The 23,248-nt window shown below is 42.1% G+C and overlaps 1 protein-coding gene across 1 annotated transcript in view; it reads right to left on the bottom strand.

Moving 5' to 3' along the window:
- Positions 1-21,700, bottom strand: part of STMN2 (stathmin 2) — a 33,195-nt gene extending 11,495 nt beyond the window's left edge. The window contains exon 1 of the mRNA XM_079983227.1: positions 21,455-21,700. Coding sequence (XP_079839353.1) covers positions 21,455-21,473 — 19 coding nt within the window. The 5' untranslated portion in view covers positions 21,474-21,700. The remainder of the gene's footprint in view (positions 1-21,454) is intronic.
- Positions 21,701-23,248: the final 1,548 nt, after the last annotated feature.

The raw sequence follows: 23,248 nt of genomic DNA, 5'->3' as shown, positions 1-23,248 counted from the left end.
AAAATTTTAAAAAGAATCATGCAATGTCAAGCTACATATTTAACATAGTTTGGACTTGAGATTATAAAATAGAATTGAAATGTTTTCAGTGAGGTTACAGATTAATTTTTTCCTACAGAGATGGATGTATGGACATACACTGCTATGCCTGCAGATGCCCCAGTAAAAATAAACACTGTGGATACCTGTGCACAAATTTTATCCTATCTATCTATCATCTATGGCCTGATCAACTTTAATGTAGGGAGGGAAGAAAAGCATAATTTGCTGTGGATTCCGTGATCATAAAAGCAGAGTGAGAAGGCCCCTCTATGCTTCATTGTTTTGCTTCAAAATACTGTACATTCTCTTTCCATTTCATAAAAAACATCACCACTCAGAGCCACATGGGAGAGGTTCATTCAGAGCTTTAACTGGAACATGGGGAAGCTGTCTACTGAGCACCTGTGAGTGTGCACTCACCAATTTCATTTTTAAGGGAATTTCTTCCTTGTAATTTTTAGCCAAGTCTTTCCATGCAGATTTCTTTAAAAGGAAAACACTAAACAGCTGTCAGGCAAGGAGTAGGCTGCCTCCCAATCTTTCTGAGCTTCCTAGAAAGCCCAGCTGAGGACGTCATGGGGTTTTCAGGAAGCACAGACATCTAAGGAAGGGTACAAAGTGCAGACCACTGGAGGGATGATTTAGAGACAAAAGACAAAACGCCTTTTGGCCGCCTTATTTATGTATTTTATTTAGACATCTGTACCACTTAATTCATAAAATATATCTAAGCAGCGTACAGCAAACAAAACAGCAGCACGTTACAAAAATGCACAATAAAACCATTAATACAAATGATGAATGAATAAATATGGATATAAAAATCCTTATTTCGGCACGCTCGGCACCTCTCAGCCTCCCACCTCTCACCCAGGGCCCAAACAAACTCACAGATCGCTCACAAAATCTCTCAACCAAGAGGGTTCCTGGAACCTGCTGACACAGACATAGGCATAGCTGATTCCTTTGTGGTGAGTGGGCTCAAAGGGGAAACCATAATCTGGCTCAGCCCCACCTTGCTGTCTGCTGCTGAGCCTTTTGCTGCTTAGGCAGGCTTTCAGGATGCATTTGAGTTCCTGACCCTGAATCCAATTTCATTTTCTGCTTTGGGAGAGACGCCACAAGAGGCAGAGGCAGGAGGTTCAAATTAGATGGAGCATGAAATGCAGGCCACGCGAGGGTCGTATTTCCTTTAGTGCATCATAACTGCATTTACATTGATCCCTCGGTTATTCCATTGGCAAAAGCAGTTTCTCGAATTCTGAAGGTTAAATGATTCAGCTATGCCGTGTGCCTTTTGGGTTTGTATTAAATATGCTGCTGGTGTAAAGCCTGCATTTTTCTTTCAGTGTCAAACCGACACAGATTTGCTGGGCAGCTTTCTTAATTTGGTTCCCTTTGTGATTCACAATGTGGAGTTTCAACACTTCTGATCAACCACAATGAATAAATGGTTATGGGAAAATTACATTAATAGAAATCCTAGAACTAGGCATTAGCCTCATATTTCCTCCCCTAGTTTTTAAAACATTGCCATATCTACTATTTGGTTAGATTGCTTCGACTGCTTCGACTGACAGTTAAAATACAACTACTGTAAAAAATAGTAATAGGCAATGGTCACAAAGGGAAGTGATGTTAAGCACTGTGTTTTTTCTTCTTCTTTTGTTAACAACTGATGGAGTCAACATGTATGTTCTTTTATTTGTCTGCACCAGCAGTGGAAACCCTCCAGCCCTCCCACAACTGTCAATCATCCAGCATCACCTAATGTCACCTGTGCTTAGAGCATTAAGGAACATCCCACAGCTCATGTAATGCGCCTGATTGCAGCTGGGGCTTGACAGTCCATTTAACACCTTGAATCTGGATGAAATTGAGGTGCTGTTTGGTTTGGGGGCCTTTCCTCCACCCATGCCCTGCTGCTTTTGGCAGGGGAATGGACTAACTTGGTGTACAGTGGTGCCCCGCAAGACGAATGCCTCGCAAGACGAAAAACCCGCTAGACGAAAGGGTTTTCCGTTTTTCGAGGCGCTTCGCAAGACGAATTTCCCTATGGGTTTGCTTCGCAAGACGAAAACGTCTTGCGAGTCTTGCAAGTTTTTTCCCTCCCCCCCCCTTTTCTAAGCTGCTAAGCCACTAATAGCCGCTTAGCCGCTTAGCCGCTTAGCCGCTAAGCCGCTAATAGCGCTAATCCGCTAAGCCGCTAATAGGGATTCTTCGCAAGACGAAAAAACCGCTAGACAAAGAGACTCGCGGAACGGATTATTTTCGTCTTGCGAGGCACCACTGTATCAAACCTGTACTACTATATTCTTTTCTTCTTCTTCTGAGACTTGATTTCCTTCCAGTAGATGTCAGTAGACTTCCTGGTTGCTAGCGACCCTCCCTCCCACTTCTTTCAGAGACATGATTTAAATTTTTCATTTCATTTCTTCTTTTATTGTTATTCTCCCTTTGTCTTCAGCCCCGTGTACTTTAGCCACACCCACTTCCACCTTGGGTCCTGCCACTATGGGAATTGGACTCTTGGAGGGTTGGCCTTGTTCAAATCCAGCCCTTCAGTTCCCCACCCCTGATCGACACCGTGAAGTAGGCCACAATTTATCCAACAACGCAAGTAGGAAACTGGCCATGAATTTTTATACTAAGAAGTCAGTTCCCATGGAGTTCAATGGGTCTTGCTTTCAGGAAAGTGTTGCGGACTGCAGCCTTAGGCCTTTTGACACAACTTGCTCATGGGTGCATAATAAGTTAATAACAGTAGTGGGGTTTGAACCTTCATGTCACTGTGGCCTTCAGGGTCCCTTCCAACTCTTCTATGATTCTATTATCCAAAGGCAAGTCATTAACCCTGGGACCACATGTAATCTCAAAGAATGGTATGTGGAATTAGCACATATAGTAGACGGTGGAGTAGAGGGCTACATGGAATAGCCATTCTTCTCAAGGTTAATTTTCTGCCATATAGAAGAACGAAATCAGAGTACCAGAGACATGTGAGTAACCATTTCCCAGTAATTCAGGGGTGGATATTTCACTTCAGTTACTACTTGTCTTCCATACTTTTGACCATAGAAAGAAGGGATAAAGAAGAATGTAATGACCCATCTGTACAATACATTTAAAGCAGTATCATAGTACTTTAAGAAGGGAAGAGAGATTAATTGTAAAACCACTCTGGCAGCTGTAGCTCTGTGAAGGAAATAGGGCTCTCCTAACAGATTGCTGCACTCTTAACAAACTACAGTGCCTAGGATTTTTGGTGGGGAAGCCATGATTGTTTAAAGTGGTATGATACTGCTTTAAATGTATAGTGTAGATTGGGCTCCAGAGCCAACGTGAGTGCTAAAAATCAACTGACTTTCACTATTATAGGTGGATTCACATAAATCTAAGATGAATTATTCAGGCTCACAACCAATCTACATGCTGCAGCCTGTGCATTCTTACAGTATGCACTCCATTAGGGAAAACCACTTGCAAAATATGTATATTAGTCAAAGCTGCATCCAAAAAGGATTGAATTATTATTTTTTTAATGCTGATTGCTGCAGAAATGCGGAGAGCTGACTGGAAATAGGTAAAATGTAAAGGCCCCCTGGATGGTTAAGTCCAGTCAAAGGCGACTATGGGGTGCAGAGTTCTTCTTGCTTTTCAGGCCGAGGGAGCTGTCGTTTGAGAATCTGAGAATCTGGGAGAACTGAAACTGATGCTACAGGTGTCATCTGTCATACCAGTCTTAAAGCCATCTAAGTTGGTTGTCATCAATCACTGCTTTCTGTGGGAGTGAGTTCCATGGTTTAACTATGCACTGTGTGAAGCTGTACTGTCCTGAAGTCAACTAGTAGTCAATCATTTCCATTAATGCGAAGCAAGGAGCATGCCACAGCATATAAACTCTCTTTAGGCTCCTGCCGAGTTGTTGAGCAACATGCTAATCTGCACATATCTTTGCTGCAAGGTCCATCTGCCCAAACATCCTGACTGTTTGGTTACCTCCCAGCTAGCTGGACAACCTAAACATAGCTATCATCAGGACTCCAAATACTCTTCATAGGCTAGGGGTGGAAACTGGATCTGGCCAAGAGGCTAGACTCTTAACTCCCCCACCTCACATGGGCCCAGTTTGACAGGTGAGTGGGGCTGCCCATCTGTCAGTGACTTGACATCACAGTGGAACCAGGTGGCCAGTTTTTATTTGCTTGTGTGGTTTGAAATCAAATCATGTGGGGAAGTGGAATGGTGCTTTGCAGGCACTGACAATCAGATGATCTGTGGTGCTTGCAAAGGCCTTTTTCAGCTGAACCACATCTTTATACGCCCCATGTCAAGCATGTGGGTGTGGCTTGGCCAAAATGGTCTTGAAGGCCAAATGGGGAGGCCTGGCTAGCCTAATTTGGTCCATGGGCCAGACAGAAGATCATCACTACTGCCAGAAATTTATCCTTGCACCATGGCTCTCTTGCACTGCCAAGCATGAATCTTCAAAACAGAAATTTGTATGTGTCCGTTGAGAAAACAATGACCAAAGAAGCCATAGTGATCAGGTGGGTGCTTAACAATGATAGTTTAGGGACTGGATTTATGATGCTTATAAGGTTGCAAAAAATAAGCACAGGTATATGGGCATTGTACTTCTTCTTTTGGATGCCTAAAAAACCACTGGATAGAGATCCGATTGATATGCCATTCTGTCATTTCCATGTTGACCCCTTGCCAAGCTGAATTATTTGTGCTGCACTTACAGGATTTGATCCTGAGGTATATATTAAGGTAATACTAATATTGCTTGCTTACCGATGCCAAAAGGTAATAATATCCCCGAAGGCTTGAAATGCCATTTTACAGTATCTTCATTCCTGCAGTTCTGTTTGAACAAGCTACAGAGAATCCATTCCTAGACTCATTATTGTTATGTTCACTTCTCAAACATGAGTTAATGTGTCGGTTTTGCTGAGCGAATGCAAACACTAATGCAAAATGAAATTTTAATTGTGCCTTTTATTTTCCACCAGAGGAAAGCAAGGGCTCTTGCACTGGCCTTTGATGTGACTGAGAGTGGATATGACTCTGCTGCCTAGCATTTGCATCCAGATAGATATCAATTTTAAAAAAAGGAGGGCGGATCAAATGTGTGCAAGCATCCTTTAAACAATGAATTTACCTACATTTCAGTCAAGCCACCTAAAGAGCAAAAAAAGCTAAAACGACTGTAATTCTGAGCTGCCCTTGCCCCCGGGGCACCAAAAGCCTGTTCAGGCATTCAATTCACTTATGCAATGAATATTGCATTTTTATAAACTGCCCTGGGACCTTATGGTGCAGGGCCGGCAAGGAATGCTGTTGGCAAATATATAATTATCTTGTAAATTGCTTTACAATGATATTGCAAATTGCTTCAAGATGCCTCATGGGAAATGATTCACAAATAAAATATATAAATAAATCATGCATTTGGCAAGCCTTCTTGCTCCCTATGCTGGCAGATATAGCATGGTTCTTTAGTATCAGTTGCTGAAGATTGCAGGTGGGGAGGTGAGTGTTCTTCAGCTCAGCTTTTGCTTTTGGGCTCTCCAATGGCATCTGGTTGGCCACTGTGAGAAGTGAGTGTTGAGCTAGATGGGTCCTTGGTCTGATCCAGCTGCAGGGTTTATCCTATGTCATGTTCTCCAGCACATGACCTTCCCTTGAAGGTCATTCTTCTGAAATCAGGCGCCTCCTCTGCCTATGGAGTTATAGGTGTGACTTGGATTCATAGTGAGATTAATACAGGATTCTACGTCATGCAGGGAATTTCCACAAGATAAAGAGCCTCCTCACTTTGGAAGAATGTCCTTCAATGCAGATGTGATGCAGCATAAGTGGGGCAGAGCTTGCAGGGCTGCCTCTCCCCTTCCTTGCATGGTTGTCCTTATGTGAGTGAAGTGAGTGCTAGCAAAGGACTCAAGCTGCTTCTTAAATCAGCAAGGCAACTATGCAGCAATCAAGGATTGAAAAGCAGCAGAAATTTCAAAAGGTGGTCAACCTCTGATGGTGGGAATGAACAACAGGGGAAGGATACTGAGTTGATGGTCTTTATTTTTATAATCCCCTGAGGCATTCTGGCTGCAAATTTCTGGAAACCAGAATATTGGACTAGGCACTCTTCTTAGGCTATTTTGAGAATACTGGAAACAAACTGTTGTTCATTATCCATTTCTAAATGTCAGGATGAAAGCTGTCCAAGAGATTGGAGAAGATAGTTGATACTTGTAGTCCCAGACATCAGGCAAGCTCTTTATGCAACATCCAAGTCTACAACAACACAAGGGAGCACAGAGGAGCCTTGTTTGGTGGCTGCTCTACAAGTCTGGAAACTGACTACAGTGGTACCTCGGGTTAAGTACTTAATTCGTCCCAGAGGTCCGTACTTAACCTGAAACTGTTCTTAACCTGAAGCACCACTTTAGCTAATGGGGCCTCCTGCTGCTGCCGCGCCACCGGATCACGATTTCTGTTCTTATTCTGAAGAAAGGTTTTTAACCTGAAGCACTATTTCTAGGTTAGCGGAGTCTGTAACCTGAAGCGTATGTAACCTGAAGCGTATGTAACCCGAGGTACCACTGTACTTTGCTTGAGAAGCTTTCACTTGGTTACATTTGTCCAGTTACCCTGTCAGCCTAATCTACATCATAGAGTTGTGACGATAGGTACCACCCTGTGCTAATTTGAAGAAGGATCCATAGTTCTCAAAGAACTTCATTCTTGTCAATGCCTTTTTTCACTCTCAGGTACCGACCGATACTTGAATTTCTTGAAGATACACGGGATAGAATTGTATGTAAAGGTGTTGGCTGCAGACTAGGCAAGTGATTTACATCTTATTAACACTAAGCATCTCATCTGTTATTTAAACAGAGAAGCACGGGTTCTGTTCTCCTAAGGCTATGATATGTTAACTGTAGCCTGTGGTAGGCTGACTTCAAATGTGTGCTACATTTTAATCAGAAATTGGTACATTTTAATCAGAAATTCTACATAGAATCGTAGAACATATACAATTACAAAACAACTGCAAGTGAATCAATTAGAAGCAAACAAATGCAATGCATGAAAGCAACTGTTTGCTGAGACCCTCTTGCTGAGTCTCTTGCTGGCATATCAGCATGAATTTGCATATGTTATCTTGATGACAATCAGCATGGAATACAGCTGGCATTTTTACGCTGCAAGCTTATCTCTTTAACTGTCTCCATGGCTTTTCTCAAAGAATCCTAGGTATTGTAGTTTAGTGAAGATGCTGATAATTCCCTGTTAGAGAATCCTAGTTCCTGCTTTAGGACTACAGCCCCCAGGGTTCACTGAAGAGAGGGAAAGACTCTTAAACTGGCTTGTCACCAGTGCCCATAATTAGGTCGTCATGGTACAAATTTATCTAGAGTGTAATGTCCCCAGGGCTTCTGTTACAACATTAAAACACAATATTAAAAAAAGTTTTAAACAATTTACAACCACAAAAAATAAGATGGGTCCTAAAAATATATACCCCCAGGATTCAAAAACCAGAGAAAAGAGGTGTGTTTTCAGCATTCTCCGGAAGCTGTATAATGAAGGTGCCAGACTCAGTTCTGTGGGGAGGGAATTCCACAGCTTAGGGGCCACCACAGAGAATGCCCATTCCCAGGCCACCATCCCAAACCTCTGAGGGTGGAGGAGCTACCAAGAGGGCCCCATCTGCCAATCTCAGCACCCAAGAGGGTCTTTAGAGATGGAGGTGGTCTTTCAGATATTTGGGGCCAGAGTCTACACTGCTTGGCAGTGGATTCTCAAAGAAGCACCATCTTGCATTTGTCAGCTGTATGAATTAAAGGACTTTCTAAGAATTTGCAGAGAATGTTCATAAATACTGAACTAATTCTGAATAGAGCCAAGGTTGTAGATGTCCATTCAAAGGATCACAAAGGAATTCACAGTAGAAGTTTGCCACATTTTGGAGTTAATTAATACTTCAACTTACTTTACTCTAACCCAGAGACCATGTGCCTCAGGGCTGGGAGGACTAGCCTCTCTGTCTGCCCTTCCCAGCCCATACTTCTCCATGACCAGCCCTGCTGCACCTTCTGCTCAAGTGTTTTTGCATGACTGGAATGTGTCCCTTAAATCTGATAAGGCCTTTTACCTGCCTGGATGGAGGATAAAGATGTGTGCATGCATGGGTGGAAACCAGCCTATTGTGTGAAGGTAAAATTCACATTCAGTGACCTGCTTACTTTTGCCTTGGGCTCCACCTCCCACTAGCATGTGGTACCCTCCCAGGAAGTTAGCCAAAGGAAATGCAACCTTGGCTGAAAAACTTTCCACATCCTTTCTCCAGCCTGTGCCAAAACAGCTTAATAAAGCCTAAGTTCTCCTGAAAAATAGTGCCCCAAGACAGAAAATATGTTGACTAAATTCTACACAAGAGCTCCTAAATCAGGGCAACACAATTTGTGACCCATCTAGATACGCTGTTTCCCCAGAGGTATAGAAAACTTCAATTGCTCCTACGAGATTTGCAAAAGAGGTGTTATCAAGCTCCTGCTGGTATTTGATAGCTGATGGGAAATAGTAAAAATACAGTCTGCGTGCAATTTTGAGGCCAGGCAACCTGAATGGAGCCCACCTGCCATGTAATATATGCCTGCTCGACAGTTGCTTAGCACTACCCCCACCCCAGTGTTTTTACGCTCCCAAGCAGGCAGCAGAACCTGGGGGTTGATCAAATCCCTGGTGGGCTATAGGGCTGCATTTAGCTTGGAGGGAGCGATCCCAAGCTGTGTAGGCTTAATTTATCTTTTGAGAGTACTTGATAGATGACACACAATTATATTTAGTAACTTGGAACTGGTGTACAATAGTTTTAAAAACACAAGTCTATGGTTTAGTAATATGCAAGGATATCTAGTACCTGGCAGTAGTTGCTAGTTGGCATGTAATAGTTTTTGACAGTACTGAATGCTGCTGAATAGAATGCAATGAATTTAGTATTAGAGAGTTGGCAGCTTTTTCTATTTGACAGCTTCCAAAAACTAAACAACCAATAGGTACTAACAATACCAAACCACTCAAAATTCTGATGCAATATTCTCCATTCAAAATATTCCTTTGGAAATCTCATATTTTAAAATTTAAACAGTGAAAACAGGAAATTTGCTGATTCCTTGCGAATATAAGACTGTCTCCAAAATACGTACTGCTAACTAGTCAATCTGTCTAGTCAACATGAGATTGAACTATTACCAACAATCTTATTATATATTATTACTGGACTCAATCCTGAGGTCCCATTTGCTCCCATGTTAAGAACTGGTGGGAAGTTGATTTTTGTGGATTTTTTCTCTCCTGCGGCCCCTAAATATCTGTTTCAGTGGATTGGAGGAGCCCTTCTGGAACCATGTGGAAGCTGGCTGGAGGGAGATGGATGAGCCAGCCAAAATTACTTCCTTCCCCTTGTTTCAGGTGGAGTTTCCACAAGAGGTGTACTGGTCTGGGATCATGAGGGGTTGGTGAGTCAAAGACCTATTACTATATTTGCAGCAGGGTCCCAGCGGAGACCGTGTCTCCAATGTCCAAGAGCTGTCCATTCATCATGAAATGGGAGTTTTTTTTAAAGCTACTGATTGGAGCCAATCAGAGTGAAAGGAAATGGGTCAGCCAGAGGATTGGCTCCTAGGGTCACTCTATAGGAGGCAAGTGGGAACAACACCAAGGAGGAGTTTTTCTGTATGCCTCCAAACTAAGCATTAAGAAACATTGAAAACACAGGGTGCTTTGGTTTCAAGAGAATGGTGTGCAAATGCTATTATGTACAATGGAACTTCAAGGAAAACACGGCTAAAGTCATTCCAAAATGAGGTACAGGAGCACTCCAAATCATTTGTCCATGTATGCATGCATAAAATAGCGGATCTAGCTGAAAGGAAACACATGGAGATCCCAGCACTGATCTCTGAGATGCACCCCTAATTATTATTATTGTAGAATTTAAAGATTATTGTATAATCTTAAAAGGGGCATGGCTGTGAGGGTGTGTGGTTCTGAGGAGACATGGCTGTGACTTATCAAGAAGGGACCCTGCATTTTAAACTTTGCCACTACATTACTGGTCTCCACTGGATTTAGGTCCCTTCTGGAAATGGACGAAGTCTTTCTGTTCTTGGAAGGTAACTCTGGATATAACCCACAACGTTAAAAGTTAGGTGTACTTCTGATGTAAATTGATATGATGCTATATAATTATAGTGTTGTAGAGAATGTGAATGAAGAACCAGAATTGCTTTTGTATGAATCAAACATTTTTGGATACCTATTTTTAAATGCTTCTTAAAATTAGGGCTATTTGGTTGAATGTTCAGTTGGGCTACCCACATCTTTGAGTTGCTGCTTTAGGATGTTTATTAGTCTTACATATTTCCTCCTGCTGCTATTAACAGCCTCTATTCACCTGGTTAATTTGTTTTGGTGATTTCCTGGAGGCTTGTATGGTCTTCTATTTGTAACACAGACAATATATTTTGTGAATACCATAATAATATGAATACCAAGTCCCAGCTTGCATGTTTTGTAATTATCCTTCACATGCTCACTCATGAGAAGTATAAAAAATTGAAAGCAGTCACTGCATTTACAAGTATGTCCTATGACCCTTACAAAAGGCCTCAGTAAATATCCCTTCAAAAATCCACAGTGCATGACATAGGGGAGGCATGCCTATATCCTTTTGTGTTTCTGCCTCTTTTTCTGCCCTTTTAGATGTGGCAGCCATTTTGTGTTATTCCAGACACCGCATAGCAGCCATTTTGTGACTGACACCCATGGCCCTTGCTCAAAATTCCAAATGTGCTCACTTGTCCCAAAAGGTTGGTGACCCCTAGAAGATGGAGGTCCATTCTGTAGCATGGATGCTACATGTAGCACAGATCCTTAGGCAGATACATGAGGACCATACTAGAATGGGCATGTCTAATGCTTTGACTTTGTCTTGCATGTTTTTTTGCCACCACTGAGATAAAGCATGTAAAGAAACATCGTCTTCTCTTGCTGCTGATGGTTCTTGGTTACAGTTATGTGTCTACTGTACTGTAATGAATTTTTAGTGGGGGGTTTGGGGGGCCGTGTTGAGGTATCCTTTGTTATTGTTATTAGTGTTTGGACAATAACGTTGTCTTTGGTAGAAGTTGCCTTAAGCTCTTCAAAAGAACTTGTAAAATGTTTTTAAATAAAAAAAGTCATAAGTGGTAAGCAGGGCACTAGGCACCATGTTTCAAAACTGTAGTGGTATTTGTTGGTAGCTGGAGCCCATTAGGTAAGGGTGGTAGAGAGTGGTGATTATTGGTTTGTGGTTTTTCTTTCTTTCTTATTTTTTATCATGTATTTTGTGCTTTTATATTGTGTTTTTATGTTGTGAACCACCCTGAGAACTGTGGATGGAGGGCAGCGTACACATTTAATGAATAAACAAAACAAAACATGTAAGGAAGAAGGCAAGGAGCCCCAGAGAAGGCGGAGCCAGAGACAATGACAAGACACAGCCAACTAACTTTTCCTCCATACTAATCCCTGTCGAGTTCTACAACAGTAAGGAGGAAGAAACGGATAGGCTGGGCCATGCCTCAACTCCCCGATTGGTAGTAAGCAAGAAGATAGGCAGGTAGGATTTGGCTGAGGGCAGACTGGTGGGGAAGTGCCCCATTTGCCCTAATGGACCAGACTCTTAAAACACCCACACTTAGAAGATTTGCTCAGCCTAAGCAAAGGAAACAGTGGTTGGTTACCACTAGGAGCGGAAAAGAAGGGTACAGACTGAAGCAGCACCAATAGGAAGGGAAGCAGGAGGGGAAGAAAATATCTTAGCAGGCATAGGGAGCAATCTAATGCACCCTTTCCACTGGAGTATGTCCCACTGAATTTAATGATCTTTCCTTCTCAGTAGATACACATAGGCTAGTTAGTCACATTTGATTAACTGGGCCTTACTTCTGAGAACATAGGATCACCCTGTTAACGCAGCCTAAAGTTTAAATAGTGCTTTGTCAGATTCATCCATCTCAAGTGCTCATCCTAACTGAAATACTTCAGGACAATTACAATATATATGTGAGTGTTTTAGGTAAAATAGGAAACTTACACTGCAACCAGCTAAAGATAAATTGATAATTGTTATATATACAATTACTGAAATTGGGTGTGTGGCATGGACAGCACTGCCATTTTTATCTGAGTCACATTAAAGTCTTTGATATGTTCCTAGCAATTTTCTGCTTTTAGTTTTGTTCTTCTCATGACAATTATCTCAAAAATCCGTTTTAGTTATGGCTGATTGGAATACAACCTTTAAAAGCAGTCTTTGCAAATTAATCTGAATAGATCAAGTAAAAATACACTTGCATTTAATAGTACCATTAAAAAACCAGATGATTGAAAGAGCTACTTATTTTTAAGAAAATAATCCTCATAATATGACATAATCTTCAAATGTCATTTTCAGTATATTGCATGAAAATATTATTCCAAAACTCAAAATAGTAATTATTAATGTCACTTTTCTGCTCCCACAAATTCTATTGTGTTCTGACACAGCTGCACAATCAATATCAAATGTACGAAGTGGCACAGGGTGAAATTAAATCCTGGTTCTGTTTTCGGATTGCCCTAAGATATCCTAACAAAAAAAATTCTTATCAGCTTAGAAAATGGCTGGCTTAGAAACATGCATATACTTCAGGCTGTCATGTGAGCAGGATATAAAAGCTTATCATCATAATTCTACATGAGGCAAAATATGGTTCTTCAGAAAGGTCCATAGTTCAGCCTGAAGCGGCAAGGCAGAAATGGGTATACTAGCCCTTACATGCACAGTGTATAAAGTGAGAGTGTTTAACATTAAGCTTGTGTAAGTAGAACTATGTGACTTGGCTCTAAAGTAGTGTCTGGAGATGGGCGTTAACTGCTTTCAGAGTTGGAAGTGATACAATAAGACATTTTGCTTTCCACAAAATGTTCCACAGTATGCACACTCATACCCACAGTCAACTGTATTCAGAGGTTTTGCATATTTTGAGAAATGCAGGTGCTTTGGTATAGGTATTGTTGTCTATTACTACTACTACTACTACTACTATTACTACTACTACATTTATTATTTATACCCCTGCCCATCTAGCTGGGTTTCCCCAGCCACTCTGGGCGGCTCCCAACAGAATTAAAAGCATTATAAAACATAATAAAACATCAAATGTTAAACACTTCCCTAAACAGGGCTGCCTTCAGATGTCTTCTAAAAGTCAGATAGTTGTTTATTGCCTTGACATCTGATGGGAGGGTGTTCCACAGGGTTAGGGCTTTAAAGGTCAAGTATGCATGTTCATATTTTATGTTCCATTATCTATGACCTCTAGGCCATGGGCCTGATGTGGCCTGCCATAGCTCGTTCTAGCAGAGGTGGGCAGGAGGGGTGCAAGGAGGAGAGCAAGAGATATGGCAACCATGGGAGAAGAACTTTGAAAGTGTAGATCAGTCCAACTGCTAGTTGACCTGATCTGTAATTTCAGAGGTGTCCCTTGGGCCACTGACCAACAGAAAGAAAGACTTGTGTGAAACTCTGGACAGCTGGTACTACTTAATGTTGACTAGGGGCCGCTATCCTGTGTAGTCCAACAACACATGGAAGACCACATGTGGTTGTGATTATGATTGTGGACATTGTATTATGATGCCTAAGTATTTTCTTCCTTGAATACATAACTTTTCAGTGTAGTGTTTCTAAAGAACTTGGATGCCATTTTGGTTAAAGTCAACAACCAGAATATATTTGGCTTCACAGATCAAATCAGCCTGCCTCCAGATTTCAGCATGGGTCATTCCAACATCCTTACTAATTTGTTGCCAGTTTGCTTTTGTTTGACATAATTCCTATGGGATATATGGTGGTCCAAAAGAATAGTCACAGAGCTGTGTCTTTAATCATCTGTCTGCCCCAATCACATGCAAAGAATGGAAGTCTGAGTTATAGTGAGGAATGCTGAACCCTTTGCTTATTACTATTATTGCTGTTGTAAGTTGCTTTGGGTTTCCTTGGGTAAGATAAAATGACTAGCAAATTTAATAAATACGACTACTGAAATTTGTTTTATATTATAAATGTATATTTTTTTGGATGGGTTTGATTTTATATAGAGACAGACTGCTTTTGTTTCATTAGCTAGCACCTTTGAAGAATATTTTGGAGAAAAATAATCAAATGGATGATAACCTAGTGTGCCACTGCTAGGGTAGTGTACAGAGTGTAGGACTCTGGTTCAAATTCCTACTTTTTGCCACAAAATTATTGGGTGTCTATGGGCCTGCCATTATGGCTCGCTTCAGATGTTATGGCACCAGACCCATGTCCCAGTTGCTCAGAAAAATAATATCCAGGTAGGTAGCTGTGTTGTTCTGACGCAGTTGAAATAAATAAATAAATAAAAAAAAAATTGTCCAGTAGAACCTTAGAGACCAATTAAGTTTGTTCTGGGTATAAGCTTTTGTGTGCATGAAGAAGTGTGCATGCACACAAACGCTTATACCCAGAACAAATTTAGTTGATCTCTAAGGTGCTATTCTACACGCGGGTGGCGCTGCGAGTAAAACCTCAGCGCCTAGGATTTGCCGATCGCATGGTCGCGGTTCGAATCCCCGCTGCGGGGTGAGCTCCTGTCGTTCGGTCCCAGCTCCTGCCCACCTAGCAGTTCGAAAGCACCCCTAAGTGCAAGTAGATAAATAGGTACCGCTTTCTAGCGGGAAGGTAAATGGCGTTTCCGTGTGCTGCTCTGGTGCTGGTTCGCCAGAGCAGCTTTGTCATGCTGGCCATGTGACCCGGAAGTGTCTGCGGACAGTGCTGGCTCCCGGCCTATAGAGTGAGATGAGCGCACAACCCTAGAGTCTGTCAAGACTGGCCCGTACGGGCAGGGGTACCTTTACCTTTACCTTTAAGGTGCTATTGGACAATTTTTTTAAAATTTATTTAGAAAAATAATATGGCTGTGTAGATATGATTTTTAACAGCAAAACATCTCCTTGGGTAAGGAGTGTAGGAGCCTCACTCTGACTGCCACCTACCTTTCTACAACCCCTCTCTCAATGTGCTTTCCCCCCACAGTCAAGCTCATTTCCAATATCTGAGCTCAACAGAGGAAGATTCCCCCCACAGTATGTGTACATCATATGTTGTTAGACTCCACCACCCCAAACTATGGGCTATGCTGGCTGGGGCTCATGGAAGCTGATGTCCCACAATCTCTCAAGGGTACCACATTGGCTACCACTGATGTAGAGGAGAGTTGGAGAACCACTTTATAATGCTCCTTTAAATGTGGACCATCTCATTTTCTCTGGAAATGGAGCAGATATATATTTAAATAGATGATCTCTGCCCCTGCCCAGGATAAATGCGAATAGGGCTTGTTCTCTGTCATGAGTGGCTTGAAGGAAGGCCAAGGCAGAAACCTAATAACCAAGTACTGTATAAATCAGGGGTGGGGAACCTGTAGACCACTAGATGCTGCTGAACCACAAACTCCCATCAGCTCCAGCAAGCATGGCCAATGGCTAGGGATGATGGGAGCTGTTGTTCAGCAACATTAGTAGGGCCACAGGTTCCCCAACCTTGATATAAATAGTAAGGAAACATTACAAACACAACTTGCAACTGCTTATAACTCAGACAGAAACCAATTTCAAATTTTGGTACAGAATTGTATAAAGCTGGGGGGGAAATGACTGGAAACCAGTAACAACTAGGTATCTGAGATTTCTCTGGCCTTGCCATATGACACAGCTTCTGGATTCCAGAGACCAGAACAAGCCAAAAGAGATTTTAGGACTATACATACTCTCTAATCCTCAGTTACACATGTTGTTGTTGTTTTATTAATTATATAGACAATTATATTCAGAAGTGTGTACTGGCTTTGGATCATTATTTTCTTATGTTTTTATCGAGAGAGCAGCTTCCTATAGATTTGGCAACAGGAACTCCTTGACACTTTCTGAAGACTGGGTTACTAGTCTTTAAAAATCAAGTTGAACAATATAAGCATGAATACCAAAGAACAGTGGACATTCTGAGAAAAATACTAGCATTCTTGTTCCGTTTTAGGCCAAATTCTGCCCTACTATTTTGTGCAAGCGACACATTTATTACAGTTATCAGCACATTTTTGTAAAACTGGCTATGATTTAGAAATCAAACCATGAAATAAAGCTGAAGTACTGAAGATATGGTTTGAGGGTTATGACCTAAGACATTTCCCCACATTAAACCCAATATTCTAATAAATTCACATTAATGATGCTGGTAGATGAGACACAATCCATTAGCCTGTATCTGTCTAGGCACTTAAGCATGTGGTTGTCTAGCATCATGTGCCATAACCTAGTGAAGCTTTTAGACTGGAAAGCAATGCACATGCTCCTGTCAGAATTTAGCTCTTTTAAATTCCATTGATTTCAGTGTGAGTGTTATGTATGTGCTTAAATCTCTCTCCCGTTTAAATCAGTGGCACTAAAAAAGTGCTTAAATTTGGCTGTTCTTGATGTATTTAGAATAAAAGCTGTGGCAGTTTGCAAAGAAATGATATAGTTAGGTTTTGACAGGAAAAACATAACCAAAGCAGCAACAAATTGTCATGGGAGATGCAAAAAACCCCTTCAGATATGCATCAATATTCCTAGAAAATAGGGAACTATACATGTTTTTACTTAAACATTTTACATCCCCCTTTATCTTAAAATTGGGCAGCTTCCAATAGCTTTAAAAATACATAAAAGATAAGTGCAATACATTAATAAAAATGAGATATTAAAACACTGTAATTTAACAAATCGAAGATCACAACCAGCTTCTATGGTAGAATAAAAGGTGCATTGAACAGGAATGGCTTAGCTGGTCTCAAGATGACAGATAGTGAACTTTTCTAAGAAAGGGGCCACCACTTTTAAGGCTCCTTCCCCAGTACGAGTATTTGCTCATAATTAACAGTAAGCACCTTAGCCCTAAGTGCAATTTAACTGGAATTAAACCAGCTCAATTGTTGGCTAACTATAGCCTTCATGCTCACAGGCTTGGTAACAATAGATGGTGGGACAAAGAGTTGGTGATAGCCATCACCAACTCTTCCTGGTAAGATTTTACAGTAGGAGTAGTCATCCTCCAGATCACATGTTTGAACTCAAAACTCTCATCAGTCCCAGCCAGCATGGCCAATCGTCAGAATGAGACTTGTAGTCCAGCAACATCTGGAGGGCCACAAATTCCAGCACCCTGTTTTGCAGGCATTTACAGAATGCCAGACTAGATGGGCTTATTCCAGCAAGCTGCCTCCTTATTGTAATTTCACATAGAAAGAGAATTCCTCTGACATGTACAGGTTTCTTAACTTTCCAACTAAACACCCATTGCTCACTCTGACCTATATTTTAGTAGGAGTAGGGCTTCTAGGTCTGAACATCTGCCCCTGGCACATTTCTTTGAAAATCAGTAACTGGTGAGGACCTCTGTGCTGAGCTGAAATGACCAGAATTCATGCAGTTCTTGGAAAGCTGGTATCTTGATGTCAGGACCCATGTATGATGGAAAGTCAGCCTAAACCATTAAATAATGCTATACATCTGTTGTCAAATCAGTGTCTAGTTCTTAATCTATTCATTGATCCATTTTCTGTGGAAGTATACGTCCCGCAGTGCAATTATTTGTCTTAAAAATAATTGACAGCCTTCCAGCTTAATGAGAACCAAGTGTTTCTCTCCCACACTGAGATGAGGACTGCATATCTGCGTTCCCTCTGGAATAGCAACTCTACTTCCCTACCCTAGGACATTAATCAGAGAATTTTTCAACTGATATAGGAGTCGCCTCCACCTCCCCCCTAGAACTCTGGTGCTGTTACAGGCTTAAGTTCAACAGATACAGCTTTCCCATCACTGCATTTTTTAGTGAGAAAAGGCAAAGAGCCTCAGTGAGGAAACAAGATGACAACCATACCCAGTGGGAGGGGGAACAGATGGATTATATTTTAGCTACCAAAACATTCTTTCAAATTTGCATGTGTAAACAACTGAAAATAATTTTGCATAAGCAGTTTTTCACTAGGGATATTTAGAGGAGATACAAAAGCCATCTTCAAATATTTGAAGGGCTGCCACATAGACAATGGAGCAAATACGTTTTCTGTTGCTCCCCAGGGTGGGGCCTGAACCATTGGGTCCAAATTACAAGAGAAAGGATTTAGACTAAGCGTCAGGAAGAGCCTCCTGATGGTTTGAGCTGTTTGGCAACAGAACAGGCTATCTCAGGAGGTGGTGGACTCTCCTTCATCAAAGGTTTTGAAGAAGAGGCTGGACAGCCACCTTGGGACATGGCTCAGTGGTGGAACATCTGCTCCCCATGCAGAAGGTTCCACATTCAATCCCAGGCATCTCCAGGTGGGCCTGGGAAAGACCCTTGTCTGAAACCAGGCTTGTCAGTGTAGACAATACTGAGTCTGATGGACCAATGGACTCAGTATAAGACAGCTTCCTCTGTTCTAATATTCAAAATATTTTGGGGGAAGAGCTGCAGCTCACTGGTAGACCATCTCCTTTACATGCAGAAGGTCTTGTGTACAATTCCTGACATCTCCAGGTAGGGCTGGGTGAGAACCCTGTTTGAAAACCTTGAGAACCACGGCCCGTCAGGGTAGACAATGCAGAATTAGATGGACCAATGGTCTAACTCAGTCTAAGGCAGCTTCCTAGTTCCTATGTTCCTTTCAATGATGCTTTAGCAATGAATCTCTGCATTGGCAGGATGATCTCAGAGGTCTCTTTCAGCTGTATGATTCCATGACTTCAGTTCCATTTTTTATTTTTTTAAAAAAAAACTGAAAATGAAGATGTTATTGTCTATGCGGCAACGCAGTTACTCATGAGGGAGTTTTAAGAATAAGGCACTGCATTTATTTATGCTAGCAGACAATACCCTTGGTAAGTAAGTAAGGCAGGCCTGAATAGTGGAGTGACTAGGAAGGGTCTATTAATCATCAGGGTTAATCGGCAGCCGCTAGTGACTGCCACCATCTCACCTGCATTGGATTCATGAAATCCTCCTTTGCCAAACCCTGAAGTTCCCTTGCTGGCTGTGGCTATGGAATCCTGAACAGGGGCCTTCTGCAGTGACCAGTCTCTGACTGACTACAAATTATCAATACTGATTACCCGATTGCAGCATTGGGGAGGAGTGGGAAGGGGATGAGGCCAGACTCCGGTCTGGCTGCATTGGCATAAACAGCTGTCTCATGCCCATCCCTCAGGAATAACAAAGCCCTCTGCCAGTGGGCTGGAGTGGCTTCCTGCAGCAACGAGAACCTTGAACCCAAAAGAAAGCAGCCTTTAAGGAGTGGGGCTCAGTGAGCATCCATATTAATTTTGGACAAGTGAGAGTGCAGCAAATGAGCAAGATTCCTAGGTGACAAGGCTTTTGTTTGCAAGAGGGAGGACCAGGGGGAAGGCAAAAAAAGAAATATGATCTCTCCCCAAGTTGCCTGTGTGTCAGTTGGTATTTTTAGGGGGAAAATCGGCACCCCCTTATAATATATTGGTTTCAATTTTTGCAAAAGGTGGAGAAAAGAATTGGATATTTTAAAAAGCCATTTCAAGATGTGTGATGCTGGTCGCCAAACCGTCTCCCTTCACTTCCCCAGTACCCACCGCGCCCTTCACTGCAATATCTGTTTTCTCCACCATAAAGCAGTTTTATTGCAGACTCAGTTTTGGGATGGAGACGAAAAAGTCAGAGAAAGAGAGAGAAGGGGAGAAGGAAAGAGGGATCAGTGGGGCAAGAGGAAAGGAAAGCCCGTGGCTCTCTTCCAAACGATGCTAAATAAATAAATCAGGAGATTTTACAGACTTCAACAATAACCTTTCTTGGTATAAATTCCGAAAACACAGCTAGCTATGATCTTTCTTCCCCGACCTGCAGTCCTGACTGCTGGAGAGCTCTCGGTGAGCACTGCAATGAACCTCTTTTCAGATGCGGAGGGAGGTTGGGTGCGGTGCAGGGGTGTGGCTGGGGGGCTGCTGAGTCTACATGTGTGTGCGTGGAGAGGGGGATTTGCTTCTGCTTTCAACGAGACAAAATGAAAACAAGGTCGCTGGAGGCATTACAGCAGGTGGGGCAATTCTAGCGGGGTGGGGAGAAGGAAGAGGTAGAGGTTTGTAATCCAGTGACCTACTTTTACCCCCTCTCCCCCCACAATCTGGCTACTAAAAGAACCAGCCTCTAGAGATCAAGGGGATCGGAGAGGTTGCTGCAGAAGCAAACAACTGGAAGGGAGCGGAAAACCGATGCTGATAAGCAATAGCTGCAATTTGGAAAGGGTGAAGTGCCTTTTCTTTCCTGTCCTCCAGCCCCTTCTTTTTTCTCCCTTGCTAGCTGAGAGTTGGGAGTGGGTGGGAGAGAAAAAAGCAGGGGATGGGGAGGATTCCCCAGTGCGCCTGTGACTAGGCAGCAGCAGCAGCAGCAGCAGCAGCAACAACGATATGGGTGGGGTCGCTCTGCATTGTGTCGGGCTGCTGGAGTCTGTGGCGTCGCTCTCTCTGCAGGTGCGCTCTCGCCGGGAACGCCCGGAGCAACGGCTGCATGACAGCCTTACACAAAGAAAGCCAAGGCGACCGCAACCCTAAATCCCCACCCTACAACGGGGGTAAAAGGGAGGAAAAACACGTACACCACCCGTCCATCTTTAACACAAAGGCAGCGCAACCTAATTCTTAAACCCCTTCTTCACTTCCTCTTTACGCAATAAAGATAGTTGGATTTAATGCCGTCTCCATCTAATTCAAAAAGGCTGGTCAGTTTCCCCCAATGCATTCTCCTAAACTCGCACCCCCTCCGGTTGCAAACACCAGGCGATGACCAGGGCGTGATTTTAGGAGGCTGGAAACAACTCCGCATAAAACACAGAATAACTTGTTCCTTTTTGCCACACGCCAGTCCCAGAAAAGTGCTCTGGAAATGGAGCTTCGGGTTTACCTGACCCAAAACACTAAAGCAGACCGCTAGAATTGCAATCGGATTGCGCTGTTAATACTCCGGATGAACTGATTTGTGGCTAGGGGTGTAAAACAATCGAAGTGGACTTTTCTTTTTAAAAGTAAACCAGAGACTTATAAGGAACCCTCAAATTCTCAGCTGCTTCCAGGTTTTGGCAGTAAAAAATAACAAAAAACAACAACCCAAGGAGAATAATAGAAATAAAAACAGTATTTTTGATTATAAGTATTATCAGCGCTCCGTCAGCACCACGGACAGCAGGTTTCTAGAATAGAGCAGCTATTATACAGGATGAAGACAAAAGAGATGGTATTATTTCCTTACCCATTGCAGTTTTAGCCATTGTGAGGTGTACAGACGCTCAGAGGTTGTGAAGGCAAAGAGGTCCAGCTACAGCAGTGGAGGGAGAGAGAGAGAAGACTAAGGCACTGAGTCAGCAGAGTGGGGCTGTGCAAAAGAAAGAACAAGAGGCAGGAGCCCATGAATAATTATCACTCCTCTATCCAAGCAGATTGGCTCGAGAGGTCCCCTGACATGACTCCTGCAGAGCTAGAATCTCCAAGCATTAAATATTGATCTGCCAATGGTGATGGAGTATAAAGTGCCAGAATGCAGTTTGAAATGGAAATTGGCTCTTGAATGCTGCTACCCCCCTTTCGCTTTCATTTCAGTGGTACATTCCATGTCAAATGCTTAATGTCTTACATGAAAAGCCTATTGGTCTTGAAATCTCTGGCTGTTGCTACCTGTAAAACATGCACAAATGCACTTTAACACGTTTTATGGTACTAATAGGAGGAAGCAGGGAAGAACATTAAACAAAAATTACCTAGTATTATAGCTGATTTTGCGCCCATGCAGTGGAATTATATATATATTGGCTGTAATCCTATGTACATTATCCTGTGAGTAAGGCCTATGGAGGTCAGGGAGACCTACCTCTGAGTAGACATGCATCGGATTTCATTGTGAGTGTATTGTTAACACCAATAGTTCACAGCTTTTTAATGTGTTTTGGTTTGCTCTTATAAACTCTTCTTGTTATCATGCATATCATAAAAATAGCAAGTGGCCAAGAACTGAAAAAAACAAAGTGTGGGATCATCACTGCAAGCTTACAAAATAAGAATAGAAAATACGAAGTTTGACATCCACATTTTTAAGAAATATAGAATGATAAGGCAGAGAAAGTGTGATGACTCCCAAATGCATTAATGGTAAATGTACAACTTCATTTGCTTATGTACAGTATGTGTCTGAAATTTGGGAACCGGGGAAATTCTATTGTGAACCCAGTGTGGGACAAGAATGAACCTGTTCTTTCCTCTTCTGCGGTGTGGTGACAATGGAGAAATAATATTTTATTGGAATGTGGGAGGGATCAGTGGTATCCTCTATTCCATTAGTGTGAAAAGAACTGTTAGCTAGATGGAGTGTGTATAAACCATAGGGTTTTTAAAATGAAGAATGGAAATGGCCTTCTAGTAATTTAGTACTCTAAAAAATATAGGATCGTTGCTGGGGTGGTGGGTGTTAGGTTTCACATGGGCCAACTATCGTGGATAAGAAAGTGGCAGAGCTTGGCCTGAGACTAGCAAATATAAATATAAGCAGCTGAGAAATTGCAAAATGATCAGAATATAATCCTGAGGGGAAAAATGTGTTTCAAGTGGCTCCACATCTCTCTTGTTCTCTCTGATGCAATTATATATCCAGGTGATGATAATTATCTGATTTAATTTCTGCTGCCATGTTTCCCTTCCTTTGTCACAACTAAGCACTAATGTGATTGCCAAAAGGGCTGTGTGTGTGTGTGTGAGTGAGAGAGAGAGAGAGAGAGAGAGAAGGACTTTCCCTCCTCCCTTCTGATCCAATAGAGCAAAAACATCAATTTGTGCTTTCACCTGATAATTTGAGTTGGAGAGAATTGAAATTCATGTAAGATACAGACTCAAAGATGCTGTGCTAGAAAGGACTATGAACACAGCTTCGGTGAGCTAAGAACTAATACCAGTGATGTTCTTTCTTTTGTACTATTTGATAGTCAAAGCGATGGCATTAAGTAGTACCCTGAGATTTACCACAACACACACTTCTTTGTGAGTGAAAATAATTGTG

This window comes from Podarcis cretensis (genome assembly GCF_951804945.1).
Source record: "Podarcis cretensis genome assembly, chromosome: 7".
NCBI classification, from domain to species: Eukaryota; Metazoa; Chordata; class Lepidosauria; order Squamata; family Lacertidae; genus Podarcis; species Podarcis cretensis.
This window is presented reverse-complemented; position numbering and strand designations above follow the sequence as displayed.